The 21,366-nt window shown below is 41.4% G+C and overlaps 1 protein-coding gene across 13 annotated transcripts in view; it reads right to left on the bottom strand.

Moving 5' to 3' along the window:
- RB1CC1 (RB1 inducible coiled-coil 1) overlaps positions 1–21,366 on the bottom strand; it is a 169,135-nt gene that overhangs the window by 43,342 nt on the left and 104,427 nt on the right. For 7 of the 13 annotated variants that reach the window (XR_012157216.1, XM_073331179.1, XM_073331180.1 and 4 more), the window contains 3 exons: positions 8,534–8,693; positions 5,846–5,954; positions 5,454–5,694 (listed from right to left, as the gene is read on the bottom strand). Coding sequence is in view for 10 of the 13 variants with exons in the window: in XM_073331179.1 (XP_073187280.1) it covers positions 5,454–5,694; positions 5,846–5,954; positions 8,534–8,693 (510 nt within the window). In the remaining 3 variants the exon portion in view is untranslated. Of the gene's footprint in view, positions 1–425; positions 668–1,257; positions 1,859–5,453; positions 5,695–5,845; positions 5,955–8,533; positions 8,694–13,610; positions 13,769–19,898; positions 20,033–21,366 lie in introns of those variants that run through there. The other 6 variants (XM_073331183.1, XM_073331184.1, XR_012157217.1 and 3 more) reach the window with 6 other exon arrangements.

Below are 21,366 nucleotides of genomic sequence, written 5' to 3'. Positions count from 1 at the left end.
CATTCGTTATTCATTCATCACACAAATAGGGAGATGACTACCAAGGTAGCCCAGGAGGGGTGGTGGAGGAGGGAAGGAAAATGCCACACAGCACTTTAAGCACAGCACTTTAAAAGTTTACAACTTTAAAATTTATTGAATGACAGCCTTCTTTTTTTTGGGCAATCCTCTGTGGTGGAGTGGCTGGTTGGCCGGAGGCCCCCCCACCGCGTTCTTGGGCGTCTGGGTGTGGAGGCTATGGAACTTGGGGAGGAGGGTGGTTGGTTACAGAGGGGCAGCAGTGGCAGTCTGTGCTCCAGCTGCCTTTGCTGCAGCTCAACCATACACTGGAGCATACTGGTTTGGTCCTGCAGCAGCCTCAGCATTGAATCCTGCCTCCTCTCATCACGCTGCCGCCACATTTGAGCTTCAGCCCTCTCTTCAGCCCGCCACTTACTCTCTTCAGCCCGCCACTTACTCTCTTCAGCCCGCCACCTCTCCTCCCGGTCATTTTGTGCTTTCCTGCACTCTGACATTATTTGCCTCCACGCATTCGTCTGTGCTCTGTCAGTGTGAGAGGACAGCATGAGCTCGGAGAACATTTCATCGCGAGTGCGTTTTTTTTTCTTTCTAAGCTTCACTAGCCTCTGGGAAGGAGAAGATCCTGTGATCATTGAAACACATGCAGCTGGTGGAGAAAAAAAAAGGGACAGCGGTATTTAAAAAGACACATTTTATAAAACAGTCGCTACACTCTTTCAGGGTAAACCTTGCTGTTAACATTACATACATAGCATATGTGCTTTCGTTACAAGGTCGCATTTTGCATCCTCCCACCGCGTGACTACCCCCTCAACCTTCCCCCCTCCCTGTGGCTAACAGCGGGGAACATTTCTGTTTAGCCACAGGCAAACAGCCCAGGAGGAACGGGCACCTCTGAGTGTCCCTGAAGAAAAGCACTCTATTTCAACCAGGTGACCATGAATTATATCTCACTCTCCTGAGGATAACACAGAGAGATAAAGAACGGATTTTGGTTGAATGCCAGCAAACATACACTGCAATGCTTTGTTCTACAGTGATTCCCGAGTACGTGTTACTGGCCTGGAGTGGTAAAGTGTCCTACCATGAAGGACGAAATAAGGCTGCCCTCCCCAGAAACCTTTTGCAAAGGCTTTAGGACTACATCTAGGAGAACCGCAAATGCCAGGGCAAAGTAATCCTTTCACATGCTTGCTTTTAAACTATGTATAGCATTTTAAAAGGTACACTCACCAGAGGTCCCTTCTCTGCCTGCTGGGTCCAGGAGGCAGCCTTGGGTGGGTTCGGGGGGTACTGGCTCCAGGTCTAGGGTGAGAAACAGTTCCTGGCTGTCGGGAAAACCGGTTTCTCCACTTGCTTGCTGTGAGCTATCTACAACCTCCTCCTCCTCCTCATCTTCTTCATCCCCAAAACCTACTTCCGTATTGCCTCCATCTCCATTGAAGGAGTCAAACAACACGGCTGGGGTAGTGGTGGCTGAACCCCCTAAAATGGCATGCAGCTCATCATAGAAGCGGCATGTTTGGGGCTCTGACCCTGAGCGGCTGTTCGCCTCTCTGGTTTTCTGGTAGGCTTGCCTCAGCTCCTTCAGTTTCACGCGGCACTGCTTCGGGTCCCTGTTATGGCCTCTGTCCTTCATGCCCTGGGAGATTTTCACAAAGGTTTTGGCATTTCGAAAACTGGAACGGAGTTCTGATAGCACGGATTCCTCTCCCCATACAGCGATTAGATCCCGTACCTCCCGTTCGGTCCATGCTGGAGCTCTTTTGCGATTCTGGGACTCCATTATGGTCACCTGTGCTGATGAGCTCTGCATGGTCACCTGCAGCTTGCCACGCTGGCCAAACAGGAAATGAGATTCAAAAGTTCGCGGTTCTTTTCCTGTCTACCTGGCCAGTGCATCTGAGTTGAGAGTGCTGTCCAGAGAGGTCAGAATGGAGCACTCTGGGATAGCTCCCGGAGGCCAATACCATCGAATTGTGTCCACAGTACCCCAAATTCGAGCTGGCAATGTCAATTTAAGCGCTAATCCACTTGTCAGGGGTGGAGTAAGGAAATCGATTTTAAGAGCCCTTTAAGTCGAAATAAAGGGCTTCATTGTATGGACGGGTGCAGGTTTAAATCGATTTAACGCTGCTAAATTCGACCTAAAGTCCTAGTGTAGACCAGGGCTAAATTTGGACCCAATTTTTGGACACTATACTCATTTCTTATCTAACATGGGAACATGCTCTCCAATAATAATTTATTATCTGTAGCCTCTGTTAGTGAAAGATAACTAACTAAGGCAACCGTACGTTGACAGTTTCAAAGATCTACATAATAAAAACTGTGGTGTTGTTTTGAAGTTTTTTTTAAATTACTACTCTCCCATTTTAATGATAATTGTAATGTAATTTAATTGTAATGTTTAGATAATTCAGAGGAAAACTAGTTGTTAGTGATGAACACTTTTTTTCTACCTGTAAAAACCACTTACTTATTTTAATTACTAACAAACACAAACTAGTCCTTTTTCCAGTGCTGCATATAAAAATAGATTACTTTGATTTTAATGAAGTATAAAGGAAACTGATAAACCATATAGAAAGTGTTCAGGAAAGAATATTAGAAATCATTGTAAAATTCAGAAGAAACAGTAATTGTCAAAGTGAGGAAGATGCAGGAAATCCAGATTCAAGACTGAACCTGTAACCCTAACTCACTCTTTGCTGAAAGAATCGCCCCACTGATGCTAGGGCCTTAGAGGGGACCACTACAACTGCAATTTTTAATAAAGAACATCAAAATTAAAAAAAGAATAATTAGTCATGGAAATGAATGAGAGCTGAGAACTGTTGTCATTTACTGAAATAGACTAACACCTCTATAGTTAGCATTTCTTCAGTTAACTGTGAAATAAGCTACACTTAAGAGATTTTTCTTTCAAAGCAAATTTTAACCAGAGAGACCATAGAAGCTCATAACAATGTAAAAAACAATACATTTTAGAGATTGCAGAAACTATTTCAGAAAGGTTGTGGTCTCCAGTTTATGTTGCTTCTGCATAACTAACATTTCCTATGAATGGTTAAGAACTATCAAATTCTGAATATCTGACGTTTGTAAGACTACTATAAATAGAAAAATGACAGGACTGAAAGGATTAAAAAGGGAAAACTGCTACAATTCCAGGTTCCTGAATTTTTTTCCAATAATGGGGATAAATCTTAAGAAGGAGGGTCTTGAACAGGTGCCTTCATCCATTTGCTATTGCTTGGCTTCATCATCTCTCCTAAACACCCAACATGCATGACCATCTCACCTACCACTGGTGATTCAATAACTTTCCTATGACAACTACAGCAATTGTTTACATGGAAAAATAATGAGAGCAACATATACGTGTTTTACATTCTTTTAATGTTATTTAGCACTTGCAAACAAGGAGCCAGCACCATATACTCAGCCAGTTCTCCACAGATCACCAGAATGCACCCGCTGGGGTTTTTGTCTGGACTGGCAAGAAAAACGGGTAATGGCTCCTTTCATGGTCTTGTCCCCCACTCAGGGCTAAGAGATGGGGAAGAAACACCTAAACTGATGGGGCTCAAGTAAGACAGTGGCCCCTGTGCATCTGGAGAAGAGTATATGAGCCCTGTTCCTTTGGCCAGAGACCCCTCTTGCATCCAGTTTAGTAGTTCCCACTACTGGGATTAAGGTAGGACCATGTTTTTTGGTTTGCTGTGTGCATTGCTTTATTTGGAATCAGGAAGGAATTTTTCCTTCACTGCCAGAGTGACTGGTACAGGGCATGTTTTTTCCCTTCCTCAGAGCAGTTCAGGGACTTGACAGGCTAAGTCAGAATGTAAGAATCAAGATATCGCAACTTAACAGGTGGCAGGTACTTGCCCCATAAGGGTCCAGTTCCCTGATAAACCAGAATTATAAGTGGATTTAAGACTATGTCTACGCTGGACTATGTCTTACGGGAGCTCGAGGTGTAATTTCTAGCTAGGGGAGACATACCTGCACTACCTTTCATCAAGCATAGCTGCAGTTTGTATGAGCAGGAGATGTACAAGTCTCCCTATATATGTACCTAGGGTTTTAGACTAACTGTACTGGAAATGTCTAGCTGTTTCTGCTGCCCATGCTACACTGCTATTGTAGAGTGCTAGTTCAATCAGACTTAGAGTGGGTATGTCTACCTGAGCTGGAGATTGCAACTCCAGCATAGATGTACTCTTAGGGAAGGTGCTCCATAAAGAAACTGGAGAATAGGTTTTGGGTGCCTCAGATCTGCTACAGCAAGGAGACAACTCCCAGACAACTCCCTTTCCCCAGCATCTTAACCTTTGTATGAGGAGAGGGCAGTGGAGTCCCAGGAATGGGCTGGGACAAAGTGTGTAGGGGTGAGGGGATGACAGCAGCCCTCCAACTAGGTGGAAATAATTAAGGAAGGAGTGATGACCTGTCCATAAAAGTTACTGCCAAATAGTTCCCAGAAGATAGTAAGAGTTGTGGCCTAATTCAATCGCATCCCTTGCATCTTGTCTGTCTTCTTCGTGAGTGTGAAGGACAAAGTATATATTACTAGTTTTCTACTGCTCAGTTTTAAAACGTTCATTACTCACTGAAGCCTATTTCATCTTCACTTTACCATTTTTTAGCCTCTAACTCAGTGGTTCTCAACCTATTTACCACGGTGGGCTTCATATGCAGCTCTCTATGTGTTGTGTGGGCTGCATTCACACAATATATATACTACCCATACAACTACAAAAAAAGATTAGTATTTGTTATATGTCAGCAATACAATTCGACGCGATATAGGACCTTTCATTTCAACACTGGCAAATATCTACCAAGAGAATTTTAAACTAGCAAAGTCAGTCAAAAAATTAATCATTTACTGTAAGAGTGGCATGGCATGGTGTATTGCCACTCTGACTTCCGCGCTGCTGCTGGTTGTGTGGAGGGGCCTGATCCTGCCCACCTATGAGGATTTAGGGACACAGTTGATATCGCTGGGCCTGATCCTACTGGGGAGCTGACGCTAGGTCCGATTTTTACTCCCCCCCACCCTCCGCTCCCAACGGGTTCTGTGCCTGCGGCAAGTGCCCCTCCCATCCTGCCGTAGTTACAGCCCTGAGGATGTCACATGGGCTGCAGCTGTGTGCTGACTGGGCTGTGGGTTGAGAACCACTGCTCTAACTTCTCTCTCTTCTAAGTCACCAGAAAACATACATTTCCTATAGCTGGTGACATCTGAACATTTTATACATGCATCTCAAAAAAGGCATTTTGAGCAAGAACATCAGATGAGTTCAGATCAGATAAAAGGAGTTCACTGAACAGCTCATTGGTACACTGAAATATTCAACTATACTCTGGTGTAATGATCTAAATATAGTCTACATATTTTAATATAATGCCTCTTATATACTTACTGCACAGCCATCATGCTAGTTTCCATTGCAGAATCCAGCCTTCCTTCATCTGTAATCTCTGAAGCCACTCTCTCTGTTTCAGCTGGGAGATCAGGTGCACAGGCTCCACAAGACTCTGAAGATGTAGGTAAATGTGCAGATGGAATAAAATTACTGCTTCTCATCTTATTCACGTCTTCTTCAAGTTTTTTCTTCTCTTCCAGTAATCGAGCACGATCTTCAGAAAGTGTTTCAATCAAATCTAGATGATAATAGAAACATGTAAACACTTTTATCTAAAAAAAAAAAGCAGCACAGTATATTATAACAATTATTTGGATTTAAACTGAAAATACTAAACTGAAAATATTACTACTTCAAAATAGATCAGTGTTGACAGAATATTTACTTACCCTTATCCCTTTCTTGCTGTTGGGTTATTGTTTTTAATTTGTCACTAAGATCGTTTATTATGTTTTCTTTCTTCATTTTTTCTCTTGTCAGCACGGTGTTAAAATTGGTCTGAAAAGTCAGAAATAGCATTAGGTAAAAGTAGTACACTGTAAATGAAAGCAACACATGTAAGACAGGAAAAAAAGGAAGAACCCATGGTATTGCCATTTGCAGTTTTCCAAACTAAACTGAAAGGCAAGGAAATCAACTTAAATAAGTACATTTTTGATAAAGGGATACACACACTGGAAATGTTTCCCTATTTGTTTTAATTAGAGTTCAATTATGAGGGCTTTTGGGTAAGGACTGGTTCTAATTTTGTTTTGTGAGGTGTGGTGTACATTTGTAGTCCTAATCACCACAAGAAATATATTAGCTGTGAATAAGGCCCTTTGTATTCACGAATACAATTAAATTAAAAACACTGAATCTGTACATTTCTGATTCTTGACAAATCCAGTAACACACTGTTCTCAGAACCAGTTATTCTTTAAGACTAGAGTGGATGTTATAGGATCTTGTACTAAACCAAGTTATTTACAATTAGAGATAAGCATAATGTGGTATTCATATTACCACATTAAAATATTAATACTTTGAAAGAACTTGAAATAGATTTCAGGGCACTGCATGAGGTTTTAGAAGGCAGAATTTCCCAATGCCAAGCAGGTGTTCAGACTAATTAGCACAAATTTGTAAGAGTCCTGGCTAATTAGCACAAACTAACAACTTTTAACAAAACAGCTGCTAGTCAGTACCATGCAATTATTTGCCTATATCACCCTCCTCCATGAACCACTTCACTGGCTTTCCCTTTCTGCACTGTATCTAGTTCAAGCTTCTTGTCTTCACCTTACAGCTTCCCATTCAAATACCTTTTTAAAAATCTACGTCTGCTGGAATACACAGAAGAAATCACCAACTAATAACCTAGTAGAGTGGCAATTGGAGGTAGTAATTTACGCAATGAAAAAAATTAAGACGTGAAACTAGACAGATGTGTGCCAGTCATCACCTTGACCTGTTTAGTAAGCTGTATCCCCTTCTTTCACAGCCATCTATTTGCATACCTTAAAGCTGTAAACTCTTTGGGGCAATGAATGTGTCTTCCCTGTGTTCGCACAGTATATAGCACATTTTGGGTGCTACTATAGATATAATAAAGCAAACTTTATATAGTTCACTAACAACTAAAGCAACAAGTAATTTTCTAAAATACTGAACACAGAAGAATGAAAACTGCCTAAGAGGTCCAGTGATTGCTATATCAATCAGATACACTTTCAGCATTTTTTACTGCTACAATACATTTTAAACAGGTGGAATGATGTTACATTTTGTGGGATTTGCAGTATGTGAAAACAAACTTCCCTGGAAAAAAAATGAAGAGTGGAGATTTTAATAGAATGCCATCAGGGAGATCTTTCCTCAAATACTCTGCTGCTGATGGGGAAAATGGCATGCTATGTATCGATACATTAAGGTGAGAGAAATCTTACAAAAGTCAACTTATTGTACAAAACATTATTAATTATTATCTGTTCTGTGGCCATGAAATCTTAAAATCCTCTAAATAGGATGCATGGATGGGCAGCTGCATTCTGCACCCCATTCACAGCCTACAATCCTGAAAATGAAAGTAATTATCAAACACTTCTATATCAGTTATTGCTCAGATTATTTGCTGTGTAAGATCTGCTCTGGTTTCAGTATATTTTTAGAAATTTTTCATTTGTCCATGAAGATTCTACCCGCTTCTCTCTCTCTCTCTCTCTGCCCCTAGCAATTCATGACTCTTGTCCAAAAAGTTGGATGGCTCAAATGACTAGAAATAGTGCTGTGCCTCAGTCCTTGTCCCATACTGATGTTGCTGAAACCAGAAGAGGTACTAAAGTGGAGCTCCCTTTTCAGTCTATTAATGAGATGGAGCTGCAAGGCAGGGCATGCTCCACAAAGAGTCCTTGACTTTGTAACCCTCACTTTCACCCTTGGTCCACCAGAGCCCACATTTGTTCACTTTCTAACCATGCTGCAAAATCAATAGTTTTAAAATACTTTTGGGGATGGTATGAGTTGGAGGATATTTTTATGAGAACAATCTTTTTTTGGTGGTTTTGTATTTTTAATTTATTGACTAGACGTTCATTAGCATAGGATGGGTGTCTAGAGAGATTTTTATAAATCTACAGTGAAATACAAAGTTGGGAGTTCGAATAGATTCTAAAACTCAGTCTCTACCTGAGCTGGCTGTTTGGGAACAGTCATGTGACAATGAACTGCCTGGTATTGGAAAGAGTGAGTTTAATATTGCTCAGAGATACTAATCAGAAGTTATGTTTAATGGGGTTCACCCTGGAGCTCAAATTTAGCCCTCTTGGCTGTAGAAGAGTTATGGTAACACAAGCTTATAGAAAAACAATGACATAGTAAGACTTCCCCTAAACTGGACTCTTTTCTCCCAAGTAGCAGAGAACATGCTTATAAAAATTCAATGCATTCCTGAACTGTGAAATTTAATATAATTTTATATAATATGTTGTCAGATGACAATGTAAATTTAGGAAGTACCAGATGGCAACCTAGAGATGGCAAAAATCAAAAATCTCTAAAATCCCAGAAAGAACATACCAATTTGATGACTCCTTTACCTGCTGTTCTGCAGTCAGAGACATTCTAAAGTTTTGCATTTCTTCATTCTTTCTTTTCTCTTGCTCTTCAAGTTGCTCCAGAAATTTTATTTTCTCTTCCTCAAGTTTTTCTTGAAGCTCAATAACCAAGCTTGATGCAGCAGATAATTCAATGGAAGGACTTTAAAAGAAATTTTTTAGAGTTTAAATATGCATTACAGAAATACAGTTCAAGAACAGATAAATACAAGCAAAGAAAAACCTGATGAGTCCTTGCTCCTTCCTTACTCCAAAGATAGAGCAGTGGATATGCTTGTCCATTACAGTAATTGTTTGGCTACATGGACATGGCCTGAAACCATGAAATATGAAGCAATAGCACTGAAACATGGACACCAAAGCTAAGTGTTTAAGTCTGTAAGCATGAAAGCACTAAAAATAGGCATTATATTGCTGAAAAGTAACACTAAATAGCAAAGCAAGCATTGAAGTATAGGAATTAGGTGACAAAACAAACAGCAAAGCATTGAGAAATAAGCCTCAAGAGACTGAGGATAGTCACTGAAAGTCCTTAAAGTGCTGAAGTGAGTATTTATTAATAACAGACTGGCTGGAAGACTGGGACATAGAAGAGACAGCCCCTGAGCACATTTCATTGATGGTGCTCAAAAGAAACTGACTAAAAGGTCCCAAGGGCAGAAATTCAGCTTTGAGGATTGTGGGTAACTGCCAGTAAGCAGTTTGGTTTACATTCCATAGGATTACTGCTGTCCTTAGGGGTGAAAAAACTTCAGAAGCTAGGGCAGTTCTGAGAAACTGCAATTCAGGAGTGAGAATCCTGGTGGATTGTATCTTTAGAGATACATGCCTTTCCCATTGCAATCACAGAATGTATCTTTTTAAAAATCTAACTTCTATTCTACAGCGACACCTGTCTTAAAAAAGCCATTTGAAAGAACCAACAAAAACTGACTGCTCAATGAAGATAGTCTTCTAACATAAAAAGGAGTCAAAATTTCATCAAAATGGGGAGACTGAGGCACTCTTTTAAAACAGGTTTTCTAGTCAGGGTGATGGTCTCCTGCACAAGTTTCACAGACTATTTTTACATACTTTTTCAATGTTTGTGCTGCTGTCAAAACTTGGTGCTTAACTATCCTGTTAACAATGTACACAAACGTGTTAAAATATCTAAGGTAAACTTTCCCTCAAACAGTACAAGCCATGGATTCAATTCAAAAATTCCTGCCACTCCTAAATAAAGGGTTCATTTATTAAACCCTATTTTTAGATTTCAAGCCAATCACATAACTGTAGGAGCAAAAAAATAGAATAGCAACAACTATGACTGGGATGAGTTAATAGTAATTTAAGCCTGAACAGAAGAGCTCGCACTATGGGGATAAGTTTTGCAGAATTTATTCTTTTTAAAGACTTCTTAAAACAAAGAACACTAATATAAATGTCTTTTGGCATTGTAACTTAACAGCTGGCACTTTTAAATGTACGGAAATTGGTATGAATACCATCCAGCTCCTGTGAAAGGTTGATCTGTCAATCACGACTACTATAAAAGTAGTTGTTACAGCATGCTAGTGTAGCCTCTCTAGTCCCAGTTTTAGCAATTATTCATGCAAAGCATGGAAGAAGCTACTCATGGAGGAATTAATCTACACTAAATTATAAATGTTTTACAATTTGGCTGATTTTTTCTTAATATTACTGATTTAGGTTAACAGGCAGACGGACTGTTTAACTCATTGTTTTTCACACCTTGCTGACCCACTGTATCACACTGAAAGTTATTTGGTTTTCCCTGTGTGACACAACTGAATATTCTTCCTTACGGTCATATAATTAAAGCCCTATTTGAATCACAGGATGATTGTCAAATAATTGCAGCTGAGTTGCGGACAAGACATGGAAAATTGCAGAAAAGCTATAATGGACTTTTATTAATTGCAGTAATTTGGAAAAGCCAGGGAAGACTATTCGTTTAAGACAAATTTGCTTGAACAATATAAGCACTCAAATATTATGCCTGCTAATTTTTTTTGATAACCAGACATTTTGCTGCAACTATATTCCAGTCATTAATGTGCAGGGCTGACAGCCTAAGCCTCAGCCACTGTCAGCTCAGATAAATGGGGATCTACTTTAATAATGGGGAAAAAAGTGTGTGTTGCATACCTCAAAATGTATGCAAAAGTGTGGACTGTGAAAAGTAAGCTAATTAAAATCAAAACTGCGAAGGAACCCTAATATTGCACGATTCGTAATATCACAAATTAAGTAGGGCTTTATATATAAACTCTAAACTTCTCAATGTTCAGAAAATATAACTTAATTGTGACAGCCAGCGCAACTTTTGGGGAGCCCTTTCTTTTAAAAGAGTGGCTTATATGTGATTGTATTCTACTCTGTGGGGGAGGGATACCACAGCTCCTCCAGGAACTAAAACTGTGGGTGGTGATTATGGCAAATCAGCAAGATTATAAGTCCCACAGAGTTACCACCTCCTGTGGGGGCTTGCATATAATAGTTCAAATTGGATTCTCCAGATACTGACAAATTAAATAAATAAATAAATAAATAAATAGCCAAAGTTTAAACTGACTCAGGGCTTTCTTTCTCATCCAGCAAATGGACAGGACCTTCCATCCAAAGGGGGTGGGAGGGAATAGAGAAAATCCTTGAGTATTGGAGTGACTTGACCCACTGGGACCCCATAAAATTGATGGGTGACCTCCGGTAAGCTTTTAAAATATGTGTAGGTTATTTTACAGCTTTTATGTTTTCTCTGTAATGCTTTTATCTTAAGAATAAATGTGCTTGCTTAGAAGGAGCTGTGTGGTAATTTATAACTGCGGGCAATATACTGGTCATATAGCCTTCGGAGAGAAAGCAAAATGTAGAAACTATCCCATTTAGGCAGTTCGGCTTGCTGGGGATATCACAGTGTAAAATCAGGGAGCTATGCAGCCTTAAAACCCCAGTCAGGAATGAGAAAGATGCAGGTCTCTGCCCAAGAAAGGCGATGGCTGGGAATCAGAAACCCTTAAGCAGGTGCCCTTGGGAGACAGAGAGGGAAACACAAGTATAGTCTATCGTAAAACTGTAATACTGATTTCTTATCTATTTTGTCTAAGGTACTAAAATATACACAAATTTATAAAACTTTTTTTACTTCCCTATAATAATTTCTAGTATCATTATGGGAGAGGAAAATTAAAATTGTAAATCAGTGTTAAATGGTAACAGTGTATTTACCTGCCTTTAACAAGTAGCTTGATAATCTTCTACCCCTTTTGAACCTTCCTCAAGGAAACTCCATTGAAATTTAGAAGAGTGAGCATTTGCAAAAACTAGTACAGATTCTCTATGCAAGTGTATTAATGCTTTGGATACCCTCAGCTGCACTGAAAACCAGTTACAAGATTCTAATGCTCACTGGACAATAGGTAAACAACCCACTGGAGGAGAAACCTAATAGGGGAGAACTTTAGTCAAAGGGAAACTTTAACTTGAAATCTAATGAAGTTAAATTAGTTAAAAGGAGTTGCACAGATTACACAGTCCTATATCATGCCAATTTTTGTGATTTTACAGTTGCACTTTCCTACTTTTTAAGAATGTTTTTGTCTCTTCTGTTGCAGTGACCTTCACAAATGGAAAATCTAATTATACAAGAGACACAGTGAGATCCACTATTAAAAAAAAATGCTGTCAAAACATACATAGCATAGATGCAGTTGAACTGCTGTAGTGCTTTAGTGAAGATGGCAGAGCTTCTCAAGTTAGCGTAGTTAATCCACCTCCCTGAGAGGTGGTAGCTTTATCAACAGGAGATGCTCTCCTATTGACAAAGCACCGTCTAACAGAGGGTTAGGTCAGTATAACTATGTCACTTAGGGGAGTGCATTTGTCACACCCAAGCTAGATAGTTATACAGATATAAATCTGTAGCGTAGACCTGGACTTACTTATTCTAGGTGCTCTTTCTACAAACAGAAAGCAAAAAAATTACACTTATCTCTGAAAATTTTAAGATGTTATTTAAACTTTCCCCTCTGGATTTGGGGCTCTCTCTAAATTTCCACTGTTGGAAGATTGCAAAATAGCGTATTTTCTGGGGGAAGAAGGGCTGGAAATTATGAAAAAAGATTTTGCTACATTCCATAATGAAAGTGGTCATCAACTTTTTAAACTTGAATACACGTAATAACATGTAAACTTTAAATATCAGTCTAATCAATATGGGTCCACAAACACTAAAGTGCCTTCATCAAAAGTGAAAGTTTTGTATGGTGCCACTACAGGCCAGAGTTATGGTTTCCACTGAAGGAGAAAACTTTCAATTATGAAGAACAGGAAAAAGTGACCACTGATCCTAAAATAAGTTATTCTCATAAATTCTCAGAAAATTCATTTTCTAAGTGCTCTAATTTTGGGGAGCATATTTTTGTATGTTTCATATGTAACCAAGAGGTTGAATCCCTGCTTCCAGTGCAAAATTCAACTCAAATTTCTCTATCGAGTCCCTACTAATGCCGCCATAATGCTGATTATTTTTCATGTTGACAAAAACATTTAGCTGGCTAGCAGATAGAAAAATGCTGTGCATAGTTTGTTTTACGCTACGCCATCATAAACAAATTGCTCGTGAGCAATAAACAGAGGGTGATACAGCAAATTACAACTCGTGAACTGCAATTAAGCACCCAAGCTGGAGCTTTTAGGGAACTAAAAGACAAAGCAGCTTTCCAATAATTCTGAAATATGAAAGTACACTCAGGTAGCAAATATATGCCCCATGATTAAAGGGGCATTTGGCATCCTCCTTAGGAAGGAGACAAGGATGCTTTCTTAATTTCATATGTATTTTAAAATGAGACAATGAACAATAAATCATTTAATGGAGCTTACAACTCATTCCCCTAGTTGACTATATACCCAAATTATTAGAACATCTGGTCAAAAAAGTGAGGATGGGCTTTGTACAACATATGAATGCCCGCATACACACAAGTGCTCCAAAATATTATTTAAATGTGAAAAGTGATCGTGCAAAATCATAATCTGATTGTGTAGTTTAGACCTTTTTCTTGTCACACCTATGTATTTATTTCCATCATCATCAATTTTCACTTCCACCATTTGGTAAATGGATGCAGCAATAGGAAAGGAGGCAGGGGAGCATTTGGTATATTTCCCCTCATTTCTTTTTCACAGCCACTTTGTTTTGGGGAGGGTTTTCTGTTATTTTTAAAAAGATAGAAGGAAGCAAAAAAAGGGGGTAAAAGTTCAATTTTTAAAAACTGTTTGGTAGATTGCTTTTAATGGCCCTTAAAACATATACACAACTTTACCCTTTGTTTCCCAGAAGTCTTTCACGTTTCCTCATGAGTTTAAACAAATATAATGCATATTTTGCTTAAATATATTTGACAGTAAGAAATTTCCTGTACACAAATTCAAAATGAAGTCATTTTTCCTATTCTTTGCAACCTATAAGTCCATATCTTCTCCACAGCCAAAAGCATCCAGTTTCCTGATCCTATTTTCATAGTCCCATAGTTCCTATATGATTTGTATGATTTACTTTTGAAAACCTGTGCTTGCTCCTTGATCTGCATGGTTTTCCCAAATTTCTCTCCTTAAGCCTTTATCAACAGTCTCCTGTCCCAGCAACTTACCATAATTACAGTCTTCTCGTTCCTGAAAAAAACCCAGATATTGCAGCATTGCTGGTTGCCTGGAAGCATGCCAATGTCTAACCTAAGTCATATTTTTCCAAAAAAACAACACCAATCTATTGTACGTAATTGATAAAACTAAAATAAGACCCCAGGCCTTAGTTTAATTTCAAGGTACAAGGGTATACATACTATATCTTTCATCCACCCTGTTGTTACGTAACAATTATAATACAACATTTTATAGTCACAGGCTGTCTTTGTCTTGCTTCTGTTAGGTTTGGTGTTCTGGCTCTGGGGAGTTTTTCTGAATTGGCTCCAGCATCACCAGTCTTACCTTGTGTCCAAATTCTTTGATAGCCTTATTGGTCCTTCAACTCTCTCTTTTTTCTGCTCTAATTCAGAAGTAGTAGGTCCAGGCATGTGGAGAACTGCTACATGTTATGGCCATGCACAGTTTCCCAAAGTTTCTTGTCCAATTACTGATTTTCTTCTCTTTATCTAGATCCTGTCTGAACATCTTTGGATTTATTCATCTTATTCTGACCCTGTTTTCGTTCCTATGCTGACCATGGGAGCAGAAAAGCATCCAACAGGGAGTCTGTCAATCCTCCGAATCGAGCAGAAAACATGGCATTTTCTGTTCTGCCTGGATGTGAACAGGTGCACCTGGGCAGTTCCCCACCTCTGGAAGATGAAGCTGACCACTTCCGGATGGAGAGACCACTCGTGACGAGATGAGAAGGTCCTGCTGAGGTGATCTGCCAACGTGTTCCAGGCCCCAGGGAGGTGTGTGGCTATGAGATGGATGCCATGCTGTATGTCTACAGTAGTTCCAGAGCCTGAGGGTTTCCTGGCGAAGTGCAGACAATCTGGCTTTGCCCTGATTGTTGATATAGAACATAGCTGCTGTATTCTCTTCAGGACCTGGACCACCCTGTTTTTTAAGTGAGGTAGGAAGGCTTGTCAGGCCAGGTGAATCATTCTGAGCTCCCTGACGTTGGAGGTGTAGGGAGCAATCATAACTCGACCAATGACCTTGCATGCTGAGATCGCCCAGGTGGGCTCCCCACCCTAGGTCCAAGGCATCGGAGACAAGGGTCACTGACTGAGACGGAGCCACAAAGGAAACTCCCTCCTATACTGATGCAGGACTCTGCCACCGGGTGAGTGATAACAGTACATGATCCGTGACCCTGACCACACAGTCCATGCTGTGTGTGTTGGAAGACGTAGACCGATGCCAGCCATGCCTGCAGAGGACTGTGGCGGAGCCTCACGTGCCAGACCACATAAGTGCAGGCTGCCATGTGGGCGAACAAATGCAGGCACGTGTGAGCGGTGGTAAGAGGGTGGGTTTGCATGTACGAGATGAGGTCTGCCATGGCTTGAACCCGAGCCTTGGAGAGGAAGGCTCTGGCCTGAGTAGAGTTTTTCTCATTTATTAACAGCCCCAGGTCATGACAGGTGGAACAAACCAGATAAAGATGCTGCTGCACCTGATCCCAGGATCAACCCTTTATAAGCCAGTCATTGAGGAATGGGTAAATCTGAACAACACTGGTGCAACGCACTTTGTGAACGCTCTTGGGGCTGATGAGAGACCGAATGGCAATACCATGAACTGGAGATGGCGGTGGCCCAGCATAAAATGAAGGAAGCACCTGTGCCCTGATAAAATGGAAATACGCATCCTTCAAGTCGAGTGTGGCAAACCAGTCTCCTGGAACCAAGGACGGGATGATGGAGGCCAGGGAAACCAGCAAAATGTCAACTTTTTGAGAGGCTTGTTGAGATGACGTAGGTCCAAAATGGGTCTGAGGCCCCTTTTGCTTTAGGGATTAGGAAGCAGTGGGAGTAGAACCCCCTTCCTTTCATGTCTTGAGGGACCTCCTCCACTGCCCCTAGGCACAGGAGATTCTCGACTCTTGGGATGAGGAGTTGCCTGAAGAGGGACGGGGAAGGGAGGTGGGTGGGAGGATCAGCCACGAACTGTAGGGTGTAACCTGAGGATATTACTTGGAGCACCCAACAGTCCAAGGTCAGCCGAGACCAGGACAAACAGAAGGGGCAGAGGCAGTTGAGAAAAGAGTGGGAGGGTGGATCCTGGGAGGTGACTGGGGCGTCGTCCTCAAGTGCACCCTCAAAACGACTGCTTCTGGCCTCCTTGGTTCCTGGAAGGGCCAGGCTGAGCAGATGAACGGGAAGATGATGGGTGTCACCGCTTAGAACCCTAGTCTCTATCCTTTCTGCTGTAGGTGCCCAGCTGGGGAGTCTCCCAAGACCTAAACTATGGAGGTGGTGGAGAGAAAGGGCAGAACGGCTTCCTGGCCTGCTGAATATGGAGGCCCAAGGAGCGGAGAGTGGCACGGGAGCCTTTAAGGCCATGAAAAACAAGGAGTCCGGTTGCACCTTAAAAACTAACAGATGTTAGGCCATAGTGTCTCGAGTCTGTGAGCTGGGAGAAGAAACCCGCCCCTTCAAATGGTAGCCCTTATAGTCGCCTGCATCTCCTGGGATAACCCAGAGGACTGCAAGAGCTGCGCCTCAAAGCCACTGAAGCCATCTGAAGGTCCCCCTTGCCACCACTGTGACTTCATCCACTAAAGCTGCGAATTCCTTTGCTTGGTCCTGCGGAAGGGCCTCCTTGAATTTGTTAAGGGTGTCCCACAGGTTAAAACTGTACCCGGCCTAACAGGGTTAGACATCCGAAATTGCAGGCTTGCCATCAAATAAATCTTTCTGCCAAATAAGTCCAGTCTCTTGGCATTTTTACTTTTCTGTGTGCCACTGACTTGGCCCTGCCTGTCCCTAACAGCAGACATGGCCAGTGACGCCGCTGAAGAGTGTGCATACAGATACTCTAACCCTTTCGCAGGGATTTAATATTTCTTTTCTGCCTTCTTAGAAGTAGGTGGCATCAAAGACAGGGTCTGCCACTGCGATTTGGCAATCTTAAGGACTCCTGGGTGGACAGACAGTGCGACCTGGGCCTAGAGGACGATATAATGTTAAAGATGTCTTCAGACTCCTCTGCAGCCTCCTCAGTTTTTAAGTTCAAGTTGGTAGCCACCCTTTTAAGGAGGGTCTGGTGTGTCTTGAAGTAATCAGGGTGGGGGATGCCCAGTTGGGAAGGATCCGCCACCGCTTCATCTGGAAATGACGACGATGATTACACCACTGGGGGAGGGGCACGTTCCCCTTCCTTCTCCAGGGATGGCTTCTTAGGTATTGGAGTCTGATGCACTGCCCCAGTGTCAAATTCGGTACCGTGTTTCGATTCTGGTGCCGGCGATGCCAGAGATGGTTTGTTCGAGGTGGCCAGGGAGGACTGGTGGGAATATGGGCACACCGCATGGGTTCCAGTACAGCCATTGAGTGGGCTACTGTCCTGCTGCAATGCTGGTGGTGCAGGGTGCTGCACCAGCTTTGCTGGTCGGCAGCAAATCATCCCTCCTTGGCGGGGGGCTGAACTCCCAGTTTGAGACCAACCATTGCCCTTCTGGTGACAAAGGCAGAGCCTTTGAGGCCTGAGTCTGCAGGATAACCCTGGCCGACAACAGGCAAGGATCTGTGCCTGCCCAACTAGTGGTACTGGGGGGATGGAGACCTGTGCTGAGACAGGGAGTGATCACGTCCCAATGGAGACAGACATCTGTGAGACCGTCTGGGTGAGGATGACATGCGCTGTGGAGACGTTTGATGGGAAACTCACTGGTACCGGTGGCACAGGAGAACAGTGCCTCGATTCCAGTATCCCGTGTCTCATGGGGGAGAGTGGGGCATGAGGGACCTGGGTCTTCTGACCAGAGTCGCGATGCCAGGGTCCTAAGGCACGGAGATAGGGACGTACGCCTGCGGTCTGGGGACTGAGCGCACTCCACTGCCCTATAGGGCAGGCCTATGATCAGCTTGCACTTAAGTGTTGGACCTTAGCCGAGTCTGGCACCTGGCACGCTGTCTGCGGTGCTGGTTGGCCTGCTTGTTCTTTGGCCACCAGGAAAGCCTGGGTTGGGCACATGGCCTGACATACATAATTTGCCCAAGGCCACCATCCCTTCTGGTGCCAGGGTGGGATCCGAGTGGGAGCAATCCGACACCGGATGAAGTGCAGCCTCCATGAAGAGGGCCCTCAAGTGAATATCCCGCTCCTTCTGGGTTCTAGGGCGAAAGTTCTTATAGATTCTGCACTTGTCCTTTATATGGGACTCCTCCAAGCACTTCAAACAACTGTGGTGGGGTCACTCAGACATCGGCCTGTTGCATGATGAGAATGGTTTGAAGCCAGGAGAGCAGGGCATTCCCCGCTCCAGGGCGAAGTCCCAGCTGGGACTCTAACTACCAAACTAACCTAACACTTAACTTAATGGCTAACTAAGTACCGACAAACTATATACAAAGACAGACAATGGGCTGTGAAGAACTGCTAACGTTCTTGCAATGCAAGACAAGGTGCTCCGACCAACCATCACAGGAGGTAAGAAGGAAGTGAGAGGGCACTGGGTCAGCAGCACCTAATATACCCACGCATGAGGGCAGCCCTTTTTTTAGTCTGTATTGTTACAGACACACTTGCTGACATCTATTTTGAAATAATTTACCAAAGTAACTGAAACTGATTATACTGTATTATTTTGACAAATAAGATATGCAGAATTTTAAAATACTATGTGCAGATTGGGGGGGGGGGGCACAGAATTGCCTCGAGTATAATCTATAATTATACTTTGCACTCAATTTTAAAATTGCCAAAAAAAGCTTATTTAATTCTTTAAAAAGTCTTAATGGAATCAAAATGTTCTACATATTAGAAAGACTGTTACAAGGAAGCCTGGAATCTGCCTGGATCAGCATGTGAAAGCAGAGAATTTTGGCAAGTTTTCCTAGTGGATAGTCCTAAACCTGGAAATATAACTGACGAAAAATGTCTGGTCTCTGTTTCCACCTCTGGAAGCAGATGAAAATCCAGTATGAGGATTGTTGAGTGAGGACAGGATAGAAAAGTAGATTTATACTTTTGATTAATAAAATCTGAAAACTTCTGCTCCATCCATAACTATATATAACACTGAATCATAATAAAGTCCCAAATCTCTCAAGATTTTATATATGTGAAGAACAGGCATCAGCTGTGGTAAACAACAATGAACTAAGATGATGTGTGCCTGTCATAAACAAAAAGTTTTCCTCAGAAAAAGGGCTTCTCAGGGATACTACTGAAAGCTTGCACAGTTCCATCTCAGAGACTTCAATTCTATCACCTGTAATATCATAAATTCTAACATCCACTCTTCAGAAACATGGCTATTCACTGCTAGCCCTGGGCAGAAGCATGCATTGTAATTAAAAAGCTATTTTCAAATATTGTTACATTTTATTGATGATGATGAGTGCTTCAGATATTGATCTTTCAGACTGCTATGTTTTGTAAAATGACTGGGTTTTATTTTAAGTATGTACTATACGCAATTTCTCTTTGGTTAAGTCATGGGGTTTATGGTTCATTCTCCTCCTCTTCCGCCCCCTCCATATTCTTAAGTATCTTCATAATTTAGTAATTTGGCTTTCATGGCACTGTTCTTGTTCTCCTACTTATCTGACTACCACTAAGAATCTCCCCTAGCAGTCCCTTGTATTCCCTTTGCCCCCTTCCTGATGGGGTCGAACAAGCCTCTGTTGTAAGTTGATACCTGTTCTTTGGGCATCTTAGTCCTATATGACAGTGCGCAGACACAGATTTAACCATTATCTCTGCGCTGACCACTTCCAAATGTGCTTCACTCTTGGCCTCCCTCTTTTTGTCCAGTCCTGTATATCATTATGTCTGAAACATATCAATGGAAGGTATGTCATCAGCTCTAACCGTAATACAAATAAAGAATTTGGGTTTAGTCATCTTTCTTCCTAAACACTCTTCACTTCCTCAATTCAAATCTACCCTCCATTGCCAATATTCACAATCTGGAGTCATTCTCCCTACACCTCTACACCTTTCAAAATCTTCCTGCATCAATGTCCATATCTGGAAAATAATTACAGAAACTTGTCTCCTATTACATACCCTACCATGCTAGGCATGATGCTCAGTTTCTGTGCATCTCTCCAAGCACATCTGAGGTTACTTCTTCAACTCCCATCTCTGTGCCTAGCATATCTTTTATGCAAATTCCTTCACATTCTCAAACTGCACTTGTGTTATTTTCTTTGCAACCAAAGCAATAGCGGCCAGTGAGCAGAAGAAGCTGATTAGTTGCGTTTCTCAGTTACTAATGCTGGAATCAACAAGAGAGTTCTTTTAGATTTACAACCTTTATTTAAGCAACTGATAATAGGAACTATTGAATTCATTTCCCCCTTCCTCCTCCTTTCCTTACAGACCTATGACCTCATTCATTATCAACTATAATGGTATATCAAATAAACCTGAGATTCGAAGCGTAACAACAAGCCTAAAACTAATGCAGTTTGAGAAAAAAAAACTAGATTTGATTACCTTTATTAAATAATCAAAATTACAATCCCTTTATATAAAACAGACAATATGCACTTTTAAAAATCATTGCAACTTTTGTACAAGACATTAAAAGTTTCAGACTTTACAGTATACTAACTTGTAAATTTGCTTGCTCTTTCACTTTTGTTCTTGTACTTTACTCATTCTAAAAGAACTTTCCAATAAAAGGCTTCAACACAATGCATAAAAAAAACTTTACCCACTGAGTACATTTCTGTGTCTGAAAGATGAAGCAAGCCAATATTACTTATTTCCATTTTGCCATTGACTTTAATGGGATTGGAACTGGGCCTAAAGTTGAACATAGTTAATAAGTGTGAAAGCACACAACTCCTTTAATCTAAAAAGTATATACCTTTAAAAGTTGTACATTATTCTTTGAAAATATGGTGCTTAGACCAACATTTAAATATGCACTGTTTGCAAAGCTAGATTATTAAAAAAACATAACTCTTTAGGCCCTACACAAACAAAACAATGTACATATAATATCACAGCCAATATTGCATACTCTGCTTTGTGTACATGCAGAAGCTTGTGTAAGTGTTGCTTTCCTCTTTTTTTCCCCATCACACATCTATGTAATTCAGAAGGGATGGATTAATGAGCTAGAAACCGGATTTGAAATATCTAGACTTCCTTGA

Source organism: Lepidochelys kempii, chromosome 2 (assembly GCF_965140265.1).
Source record: "Lepidochelys kempii isolate rLepKem1 chromosome 2, rLepKem1.hap2, whole genome shotgun sequence".
Taxonomy (NCBI): domain Eukaryota; kingdom Metazoa; phylum Chordata; order Testudines; family Cheloniidae; genus Lepidochelys; species Lepidochelys kempii.
The sequence above is the reverse complement of the archived record's forward strand: the minus strand, read 5'-3'. Positions and strand labels throughout refer to the sequence as shown.